At 42.7% G+C, this 11,977-nt stretch overlaps 1 protein-coding gene across 3 annotated transcripts in view; it reads right to left on the reverse strand.

Moving 5' to 3' along the window:
- BRIP1 (BRCA1 interacting DNA helicase 1) overlaps positions 1–11,942 on the reverse strand; it is a 110,482-nt gene extending 98,540 nt beyond the window's left edge. The window contains exons 1-6 of one of the 3 annotated variants that reach the window (XM_090024937.1): positions 9,958–11,942; positions 8,023–8,156; positions 6,435–6,546; positions 5,835–6,029; positions 2,804–2,931; positions 1,052–1,177 (exon numbers count right to left, since the gene is read on the reverse strand). In XM_090024937.1, the coding sequence (XP_089881063.1) occupies positions 1,052–1,177; positions 2,804–2,931; positions 5,835–6,029; positions 6,435–6,546; positions 8,023–8,115 (654 nt within the window). In that variant the 5' untranslated portion in view covers positions 8,116–8,156; positions 9,958–11,942. Of the gene's footprint in view, positions 1–1,051; positions 1,178–2,803; positions 2,932–5,834; positions 6,030–6,434; positions 6,547–8,022; positions 8,157–9,461; positions 9,874–9,957 lie in introns of those variants that run through there. The other 2 variants (XM_090024936.1, XM_090024935.1) reach the window with 2 other exon arrangements.
- Positions 11,943–11,977: the final 35 nt, after the last annotated feature.

Genomic DNA, 11,977 nt, shown 5'->3' on the forward strand with positions numbered 1-11,977 from the left:
TGCTTTCTAAATTGTGGCATGAATTACATCAAGACTTGGAAAATTAAGCTACTTGTACCCATGCATAACTGAAGTTGCTAAGATTTCAAAAGTTACAAGCTAACCCTATATGAAGTCAATAGGGAAAGACTTATAAAAATGTTAGAGGGAATAGTTTTAACTTTTAGACAACTGTGGCTCTTAGCAAAACATACCAAAACAAGCTGATTACAGACAGAGGTGGTGGAATCTCTTGCCTTGGAAGCTTTAAGGCCTGGCTTGACAAAGCCTTGGCTGGGATGATCTAGTTGGAGATGGTTCTGCTTTGTGCAGGGGATTGGACTAGCTGACCTCCTGAGGTTCCGTCCAACCCTCATTTTCTATAATTCTGTGCTAAAGGAGCAACACCTGGATATCAAACCAATTCTGTGCTTTGTCCTAAGGAAACTACAGATTTACTCGGACTAGGGGGAAAGTGCATTCTAGCAATGCACAGTCTTACCAAGAAACTCTGCCTGCAGTCCTTTCTGACAGTATTTTGGATGGCCACTGGCAGACATTCAATTAAAGGTACAATAGGATCTGATGTGCAATCCCAAGTGACACCTTATGCCACGCCACATACGCATGGCAGAAGATGCGACTTTGGGATCGGGGCCATATTGCTGGTAGAGGGGGTAAACATGGCTCCAGTGCACTCCCAGCCACAGCGCTTGATTTCAACAGATCAGCATTCAATTTACCCTCCACAATGTTACTGAACATATTTTATGCAATAACTTTGTGGTTTGTTCCCTGTTTTATCACCCCATTAACTGAACAAATGTGTCGCCAAGTTACTGCTTAACACGTGATTAACTGGTTAATCATGTCTTAAGTGTAATGTCTGCCAGGGGCCGATGAGTTAGTACTTAAAAGTACTAGATTATTATGCAGCAAGAGTTAGTCTGTGCCTGGAAATCTGTCTGCAAACTGACCTTTCACATCCAATTTAATGTAGCAGCTTTACATAGCAACAAAATTTGTCTTCATCTCTCGGGCTAAGAATTGTCATGTAAGAGCTACTACTTACCGTTTTCTGAGAGAAAGAAGCAACGTTGTCTAAACGAACGGTGAGTTCCCCATTTCTTTTCTGCTGATAAACTTCTAAAGCATCAACAAACTGCACTCCTTTTGCAAAACTATTACGTTTTCTCATCTGTTGAGATAACATGCAACACTGAAAATCACAACAGTTAGCAAAAGTTGTGAACTTAAATTAGATCTTTAAACTAGTGGTCAAAGGTTTTCTAGCCCATAACCTTCTTCACTCTGGGCCTGTTTCAACAACTCAGTGCTATGTTAATATTCATCAATTTAACCACACCTAATGTACATTAATACATTTAAGAAAAGCTCCTGTAACATTTGTACATCAAGAATATCAAAAACAAAACCATAAATGAAGCGATCTCTTTTTAGAAATGATTCTGTCCTGGAAAAGAGAAGTAACTGAAGAAGCTTTATTTCGGACTTCTTGGAATAACATTTTGTTTAGTGCCCCTTGGATAAAACAGTGAATTAGAAGTACACCACCCCAGCATCTCTTGGTTTCTCAATGTGATCTTGATATCTCACTGGAGTCCCACTGGTTTTAATGGGTTTTTAGGTGTAGGTGCCTGAACTAGCACAAAGGATCTCAATACAATAGTGGACCAAGAAGAGCAGGTTGCAGTACAAATGAAAGTTGTTGAAAATTACCATACAAATTATTACAAAGTTGCTATGATACCTCAGTAGAAGAAATGACTGCTGAAGAGAATGTGGCACTTCAGAGAGTTTCAGGCCCACTGATTATTACATTAAAAAGACAAAAATTTGGAAACCAAGAGGAAAAAAAAGTATATATAATCCATAAGAGCTACAACACATTCTAGTGTTGAAATCTCCAGTAAAACACGGTGTAGTACATGAAATAAAAATAAACATCATCCACAACTACATTCAGGGGCTGCTTTGTCGGGGTTTTTTTAAACAAAATACTGGCCTAATATTTTTTATAACGTATCATCCAAATGTCAGATACCAATGGTTAGGATTCAGTGAATTTCCTTCTCCTTGTATACTTTCCCATTTTACTGTTACAAGTACTGACAAATATATGTAAAGAACAGTTTCTGTACAGATACAGAACAGCAGCATCCATAATATGAATAGCCTGCCACCAAAATGAGTCCCCAGTGGGCCTCTGTGTCATGAAATTTGATGGCAGACCCCACCTCTGAATCCCCAAGCCCTTGCAGAAGCCCTGTGGGCCAAATACAGCCTGCAGGCCATATATTTGGCACCTTCTATTAAAGCTCTTATAACTCCAACAAAGCCCCTGTAAAAACATTTTAGAAAAATTACATCTGATATAGTAAGCTAGGGACAAGTTAATTTTGCCATGTATCAAGTGGTGCTGCAAAGCATATATGAGAATTTACATTTTTTAACACACATGTAGAATGACATTTTCCACCCTACAAATTCTTTGCTTTGTTTTAACTTTTAAGAGCAAAAGCTGTTGGTGAGTATGCTTGAGGGAAATAGTGTTTAAATTCTCCGTGTACTACTGTGTACCAAGTAATTCATCTCCATGACATGTTATTGTGAATAATCTAATGTAACAATGGACCCCTTTGTAACAAGCAACAGTAAAAATGAAGGAAAAAAGTAACAGCCTAATTTATGGCTGTGACATGACCCAGCTAATCTCTACGCTTTACACTGAAATGTTGATTGATATTTGACTGCCTACTTCAGCTATGCCTGGATTATTTTACTGCCAATAAACTTTGCTCACCTGCTGCTCGGTTTCTAATGAGCGAATCCTTTTCCTGTCTACTTGAAAATCATCATTTTCATCTACATGTAAAGTTGCCCGTTTCTTCGCAGATAATTTTGAAGATAGTGTGGCTTTTGCATTGTGTTCTGTAAGGGAAGTACACAAAGCAACACTATTGCTATGAGTGTAATAAGTACATACAAATAACATTTCCATTCATGGAATTTACCTAAAAATAAACAAGTTTCAGGAATAGGAAATCAGACAATAAGTGTATATAACAGCAGCCATTTCTGAAACCCATATACCATCCTTACAATAAAGACAGAATTCAGCATTTTGCAACTATGCTGAAAGAAAAAAGTGCTTGGATTAAAGGGAGGCCCCCTAGAACTGTAGCATATCAAGTGTTTCACTGACTATCCATTTTCCTCCTAAAACCAATCATAACTGCCTACGCAAAGAAAATAATATATATTAAACTAATATGCTTGCAAAATGTTTTGGAGACAACGTAATACATAGGTGATAAGAATCACTCATTTTAAATAACCTATGTGGATATCAATTCCAAACTTCCATAAAATGTGTCCAGTTCAAGTTCTTGCTAATGGAACAAGCATACAGCTGGGAGTGAAGATTAAGCCAAATACCAACTTCACTCCCAAAAAAGATTAATTTCTAATATTAACAGACTATGTAAAGTTAACAGCCATGTGCTCTTAATAAATTATATGAAAGGCAGAGCAATTCCTAAGAGATGAACAAGCAGAAAAGATATCCATGGACAGAATGGCAGACTGAATGTCTTTAATATTGTACAGAATTAAGTCTTCCACAGGGGGAAAAAAAAAAACGACTAGACATGGAAACTAACTACACTGTTTTCATCATACTCTTCCGTTTTGTCCTCACACACAACTATTTCAGATTTGGGGGCTCCTTACACCTACAAACGAATGGCACTGTCACGTGGCACATGTGCACCAAAAACTTTAGGACGGACTTTGAAGTCCACTTCCTCCACAGCTGTCCCCTCATCTCCCTGGCAAACCTATGGTACATCGATATCTTCATTGAATGGATGCACGGGAAGTAATTTCTAGAGAAATTTCACCAGGACTTCAGGAACTTACACCCCTCCATCTAACTAACACTGGAAATGGTCCCAGAAATTCATTTCTTGGACACCACTGTGAACTTTTGCAATGGCCACGTCTGCACCATGTTCAGTTAGAAACCGACTGACTGCTGCGGCTACCTCCACACCAGTAGCTCTCACCCTAAGCACATTATTGCCTACAGCCAAGCTTTAAGTTACAACCATATGCTCTGATCCCACTGACCAAAATGCACATCTTAAGGATCTGGAGCAGGAAATGCTACAATTACAGTACTATCCTAAAACCATAGCCATTTAAATCAACAGAGCCAGACTCAGCCCCTGCTCCAACTTGGTACAATACCAACCCTGAGACAAGGACAATACAATCCCTTTGGCCGTCACCAGCAGCTCTCAGCTTGAACACCTCAGGCACGTCATTAATGACCTCCAACCCCTCCTGGAAAATTACAACCATCCCAAGTTATCCATGGGGAACAAATCTACCATGGCTTAGAGGCAGGCCCCAACTTCCAGTGGCACCTCTCCAGCAACAGACCATCTAATTCCTCTTCTCACCAAGTCACCAGACTTTGCTCTGGACCTGATGCCAGCTGTGCCCCCTCATCAACACAGACAACATTATCACTGGGCCAAATAACATGGGTTACATCCAAGGATCATTTACTTGCACCTCTACCAATGATATACATGCCGTCACCCACCCAGAGCGTGTCTCCACCATCTATATCTGACAGATGGGATGATCCCTACAGGTACGAATGTATGAACACCAATCTGACATCAATACCAGCATGACAGGCAAGCCTGTAGCAGAACACTTTCGTATCCTTGGACCATCCTTTGCTGACCTCAGCAGAACTGTTCTTAGACAACAAACCTTTAAAAATGAACTTAAATGGGAAACTGCAGAACATGAAATCATCCACAGACTGGACTGTGTCAAGTATAGTCTAAACCAAGACCAGAGTTTCTTATTCCATTACCTGGATTAATTTTTAAACCCCAAATCCCTCAATGAGTTAAATGCCCGGTTTTTCTCTCTCCTACCCACCATGACTCTGAGAAGTGCCCACTCCCTTTTCCTCTCCTCTTCCCTACCCTTTGCATTCTAACCATTACTTCCTACTTAGCAGCTCTCCTTCCTGCAGTTTCTTCACAAAGTCTGATGAAGCAACCTGCTGCTTATAAAAGCTTATGCTATACGTCTCCGATTTAATTAGACTATAAAGTGTAAGTCTACTCTACCTTCTATACAAAGTACTGTCATGTGTGTAGAAGTCAACATGAGAAATGTCTCCATCTCTTCGAACTGTCTTCAGTTAAAGTCATCCAAGTTGCTTCCTTTAACAATGGGCCAATAGTTTCAGAGACAAATACAACTTAAAATGCATCTGTGTAAGCCAGGACCCAAAGGGGGGAAAAAACCTAGCACCTGACAAGGATCACATGGCCCTCACACATTAACAGTCAGTTACAAATACCATGGATAAAACAGAACTACTCTTCCATTGAAGTTACCAGTATTGTCTCTCTTGCGGGTCAAATAAAGGTAGACTTCAGTTAAAGGATGCTCCCAGAAAGCAACCTATTAATTACTCACTTCCCCTGCATGCCAAATACCAGAAAACAGTATCTAAGGGCTAATAAATACTGTAAAGTGATTCAGGTTCCTTTTGTTGAGCCAAACCACTGCAATACCAGAGACCTGTTCTGGGATTACTTCATTGGCTCCAGTCACTGCAGCAGCTCTGCCCAGCTCCATGGGGGTCCCCAAAGTGCGGGGCCCCAGGCGGTTGCCCCGATTCGCTCCCCACTAGGGACGACCCTGGCTGCTTAGGTATTATGCAACTGTAGGACCTACAACTTGAATAGCTATGCACAAGATAGGCAGCTCCACAAAACAGAAGATTACTTAACAGTTACCTTTGCTACTGGATGGTGTCTCGCTCGCAATGGAACCTGCAGTTTTACAGTTATTGAAAGAACAAGAAGCACCTTGGTTCACATCTGCACTGGTGTCATTAGTTCCTGGCTGAGAATGGCATCTACAGAGACATGGCAATGGGGTCTCTGGCTTTTTGCACTCCTTTTCACATGGAGACTCATCCAATGACTTCTCTACAAACGAACCAAAAGCAGGTTATTCACCTTGTCTTAAAAAATGGTAATGCCAAAAACAGAATTAGACTCTCTCAAAACTCTAGATTGAATTAGTTAACGGTAAATTTTGTCTTGGTTCCAACTTAGTCACTGGATACATAACAGATAAGTTGCTTGCAGAAACTCTACCCATTCGGTGACATGAAACCCGCAAGTCAACAGATAGTCTGAATTATAACTAACCACCAGCCTAACCAAGAGAAAAAGGATTTTAAGTAAGGGGAAGGAGATAGGTCCATTCCTGAAACAGATGTTGGAGGTTACCAGAAGTCCAAATTTATTAACAAAGTCAGTTCTTGTTTCAAAAAACAAGACACACAAAAAAAGAAACACTGAGCAGAATGACTTTATAAAAGAACTTACCATATAAAGTTTGCTGCCATGACAATGCAGAACAAAGCAAGGCTAAACTTTTACCACTTCCTGTAGGGCTCTCCAGCAAACAGTGTTGCCTAGAATTTAACCCCTTTACAATCTGTAAGGAAAAAAAGTTGACATGCAAGTTTGTGTGTTGCCTTTCTGGGTCTAGATAGTTATATCATATTTATTACATCCCCACCAGCGAAGTGTAGTAACCCTAAACAGCAAGTAAGAGAGAACAGGCGGAAAAAAATCCAGCTGAAACCACAGGGAATTTTTAGGTTGGCTGAAAGTAGCTTGACCCAGTCCTTTACCCTCTTGGAAAAAATACTGCAGGATCTTCAATAATGGCAGGTGGCCAGTATACCTTAGTTCTTTCTCTTGCTACCGATAAACTGTGGACAAGCTTGAGAGTCCAGATTAGAGGCCTGAAGAGCAAGCCATATGAGGAAACGCTGACAGATATGGAACTGTTCAGCCTAGAAAAGAGAAGACGTTGGGGGGATTTGGTGGCAGCTTAAAATATACATCGGGGTAACCATCAGGGGCTAGGTAAACAACTAGTCACCAAAGTGCCCCAGGGGAAAACCAGGAGCAACAGTCATAAACTCCTAGAAGAAGGTTTCAGACTAGATATAAAGAAAATTTTCTTCACCGTTCTTGTGATCAGACTCTGGAATAGACTCCCCATAGGGGTGGTGTAGGCACCTATCCTGAAGATCTTCAAAAGGAGGCTGGATGCACACCTTGCTGGGGTTATTTGACCCCAGCTGCCTTCCCTACCCAGAGCAGGGGGGGCTGGACCCAATGATCTCACAAGGTTTCTTCCAGACCTAAACTTCTGTGAATCTGTGAAAACCTCCTGAGCAGCCATAGGTGACCTGTGAGGGGGGGGGGCACATCTCCCGCCCTGAAATTGGCCCTTGCTGGCCAGGGACTGGGAAGCATTGACCACTGCCCCCCCGAGAAGCACCGGCGGCACTTCTGGTTTGCTGCCAGTGTTTCTGGGGTTGGCGATTGGCCGCTGGGGCAGCCCCTGGTCAGCAATCAGCCACTGGTGCCTGCCCAGAGCCAGGAGGCACCAGTCACCCGTGCCAGCAGCACTATAACTGGGAACAGGTTCAGTAGAGATTCAGAGAGCATTTCTAACTACTTACCTTTTAGTAACAATACCTGATCACGCCAAGTTTTTACCGCACAGAATAAAGACAGTGCAGTACAGTAGCAGGTCAAATGTTTCCCCCTTAATATTTTGATTATTAAAATTGATTACTATGTCAAATATACAGCATCCACTCTGAAGAAATGAGAACCTAACTAGGCTGATACTGTCTATTAATTCAGTCTACTAGTTCAAGATATAGCTGAGCTTTGTTATTTGCCACTAGAAGCCCTAGTTACAGACCAGGGCACCATGGTCCTAGCTGTTGTACAAACACAGAATGAAACATGGGGAAAAGTGTCAAGTTATTGCTTGTATCGATACTAAATGCATGAAATATCAGAGGCTTGGAAAACAACAGGTTAGTGTAACAGAGGTTCCAAACAACGGTACAATTAAATTAAGGGACTTAAAGGTAACTCTACTTACTGCGTTCATCATAGCAAGCTGGGAAGGGTAAGCTTTGCAAGGAAAGAGAATCTTTATGCCACCAATGGTATATTCTGATACGTCAGAAGACATGGTCAGGTTTCCCCCACCACTTGTTTAGCTCAGATTTATACCTGTGAGAAAGATGAAAGCAAATGTTGACAAATTCGGCCTCAGCAACTCTCAGAAGCCTCCACACAACATAAGGCACCAAGCAAAACTGAACACAAACTGCTGAGGTGACATCGGAAAGATGTGGTTCAGGGTAAGGACCACAACAAGATATATGGTGACTAATTCAAATGTGTCCCATGTTATTAGTATTGGATAATAGTAACAGTAATAGCAGCTTTTCCTGCTTAGAGCCAATGATCTCACAAGGTCCCTCTTCCAGCCCTAAACATCTGTGATTTTGTGGATGACTGAGTGATAAGCAAGTATTATTAAAGGATTGCACATAGAAATTGGGGAATAGTTGCACAGAATGGACTTGGGCCAGTATTAGCATCCCAATGACTGCAAAAAGGACTCTGGGACCTTTTGTAGCCCTGAGCCCTCAGGTCTATGGCTTGAGTCCTAAGACATCAACCCTGCTACGACCCAGGCCGTGAGACCACCTTCTAGATAAGCTTTCCATTTTCACAGCAGAGATGTAGATTTTCTGGAAAATTCTGAATCAGACAATTTTCTGGAATTACAGCATGATCTGATTTAGCATGTTTATTTGACCTATATTTAGTAAACTAAAAGAAAAAAGTACCCCCATATTCATTTTATATGTCCAGATAGCCACAAGTATTTGAACTGAAATATCTGATTGGGGAAAACAAGTTAAATACAGCACACTTAATGTGGTTTAAATGTTATGTTCAAACGCATTCAAAGCTTTATGTGGAAAGAGATTATTTGTATTGGAATGCTTGTAAGGATGTAAAGACAATACACAATACCACGCACTTCCCTTACGCAGTTTGTTTACACGTAAGGAAATATACACCGGCACTGAAAACTGTTGACACACTCATTTTAGCACACCCAAAAAACTGCGCACAACATGCCGTGTGCTTTGGTTTGGATTTGATCTGCACAGCCCATTAGGTGAATTCCTAACTTGCTTTTTGGTTTGGACTATAATGCGAGTGCATTTACCCTCCTGCTTACAAATCAATGAAACACAAATGCACTCTCTCACACACTTCCTAGGGAGAATCACCTGAAAAACATTAATTACAACTTTGAAACTGCCAAGTTTGCCTAGTATCATATTGGCATCCATTCATTGTAACTAATGAATTTTATGAAACAAGCTGTGAACTGCCCGCCAGGGGAGTTTCCATCTATTGACTCCTCTGTGAAATCCTATGAAATAGAGACTTTTGTTTCCACCCAGGAGAAGGTTTACAATCTTCTCTGCAATGCTTCACAAAGGGTGTTTGTACCTGTTTCTTGCAATTAAATTATTCATTTATTTCTGCAAAAAAAAACCTGGTTGGTGTCATAAAAGATACCGTCTCTACAACGAGGCCCGGCTGCCTTTGAAGAAACAATGAATTCTTAGAAGCGGGACATTTCCCACATTTTTTTTAAAAGCGGGACGTTTCAGGTATTTCCCGAATTTTTAGAAGCAGGAAATTTCCTACGGAAAAAAATAAAAGCGCCGGGAAACTTCCCGTTTGGGGAAATTTTCCGCCCCGCATCTCTGCTCAGCGGCAACGTGGAGCGTTAAAAAAAAATAATAATTATGTGGAGAAACATCTCCGGGGAAGCAGTTAGGAAGCGGGCGGGTACTTCACATCCACCAACGGCTTCTGGTGACTGGTGGCGGTAGAGCAGGTCCCCCCCCGCCCGCCGGTCTTCACGGGTGGGCGCGGGTGCCCCAGGTGAGGGGAAGGCCCCGCCGCCATTTTGGCCCCCCGCCCCCGGCGCGCGAGTTACCTGCGGGGCGACCCTCCCCCCCGCTCGAAGCCTTCCCGCCGCGCCCGCCAATCACAGCTGACAGGAAGGACTCCGGCGCAGCCAATCCACAGCCGCGACCGCCTGGGCCAATCGCTGAGGACCGTGTTGTGGGGCTGGGGCCCCTCCGGTTGCCGCGGCAGCCAGGCCTGCCTTTTGGGCGAGGCTGACGTTAGTTCATCCCCGGCTCTCTTTCGTCAGCAAGGTAGTGATACCTTCCCACGCGCATTTTGTGATGTCACTTCCCCCCGCCCCGAGCCCACAGCGCCCCTCCCACCCCCGGCCGGGCGGCTCATGGCACTGCTCGCCTGCCGGCCTCGCGAGTCTGGGCCTCTCCTGGAGCCACGTGGCGACAAACCCGTCTGGACGCGGGGGGGCGGGGGATACGTCCTGACAGTGACAGCCGCCTTGGGAAGGAGCAGGAACACGACGAGAGAAATGCTCAGGTCCCCATGGGAGAGGCTAACGCAAATTGCAACAAAACAAAAAAAAGAAGGATCTTTTTCTGCAAGCTTTCAGGCTCCTCGGAGGGAAAGCTCATCTTGTCTTGCGGGGATGCTTTGACCTCAGCTAACTTCAGGACTGGACCCGAAGATCACCCGCGGTCCTGATGTCTGTGAATCGATACAGACAGTACCAAATCCCCGTAGGTAGGAAACAAACTTTGTTGGTTTCACAGAGGAAGCCGGAGCTGGAAACCTGCCCCTCTGGGTTGGGAAGAGGGTGCGGATCAGGACCAACTAAGAAACTGCAAAATTTTGCTATTTAATTGGTCTAATAAAAGGGATCATCACTGAATTAAGAGTTCTTGAGTTTGCACTGAATAAAAGGGATCGTTTCTGAACTAGATCTCAAATTTTGCATTGAATAAAAAGGATCATTTCTAACCTACGAGTTCTCAAGATTTACACTGAATAAAAGGGATCACCTCTGACCTAAGAGTTACAGTTTTGCATTACAACATTTATAAACCCATTCAAGAGACACCAGCTTTTAAGTCAAGTAAAATCTTGCGACAGTGGGAAACAACCAGGGAGGAGAGGGAGAGAGGAATCAAAGGAGGTTTTACATCAAGATGATCAAACATCACATTTAGGACACATGATGTTAATGCATGTTGTGAGAGCTGGTCTGATCGATCAGCTCAGTGATAACACCAGAGCTCATACTAGAACACCTATTATACACCTGTTCTGCAATATGCTCCTCTGCATTACTGGTCTGGCACCTTTGACAGACAAACTGCTCAAAGGTGATTTGAAGGCCATGGGTCTTTAAGTAATCAGACTATTTCTGCATGTGAATAAGAACCGGTTTGCTTAACCAGAAAAAAAACCAAACAAACCCTCAAATATTCCACTTTAAAATAACAAAGACGCCAAATGCAGTGATTTTTTAAAAAGCACATCCTCCTAGCATGACTGGTTTCATAGCAGAAGCGTGTTAAAAATGCCAGGCTCATCTCTGGCACACCAGTTAAACCTTGTGTGCCCTTCAATACGGCAGTACAACAGAACCCGCCAGGCTCATCCTGCAGTGGTCTCAGATACGAGAACTAGCTGCCGCTTTCAGTAGTTCTGGGCACACTAAGCGCCACAAAGATGAACCATTTCATCCAAACAGCTGTCCCACTCCATCATGCAGCGCTTCTTGGAGTCTTGGTGCCCTGACTAAAATATACAGCTCCCTAGCATATCCCAGCTTTCCTCACTGTGACCTGAGCTTCAGTTTCTTTTGCGTCCCGGCCCGATAACAAATCGAGATCTTTTCTTTTTGCTGCTTCTGGTTCCTCTCATCTCTGCATTAACAAGAACTGGAGCAGCATTATAAAAATAAAAAAAAAATTCTTTAAAAAGAATGTGCTCTGTTGTTTTATAGCACTGGCTCGTTTAGAAACTTCTATGCCAATTTCAAGACTTCTCCAAAAAGTTACTCAAAACTTACTTGACAATGTTGTTAAGCAGCTGATGGAGCTGCAAAGATGCACTTTTAAGTAACTGCT

The sequence above is a fragment of the Crocodylus siamensis genome, chromosome 13, assembly GCF_052110815.1.
Source record: "Crocodylus siamensis isolate JL-2025a chromosome 13, ASM5211081v1, whole genome shotgun sequence".
NCBI lineage: Eukaryota > Metazoa > Chordata > Crocodylia > Crocodylidae > Crocodylus > Crocodylus siamensis.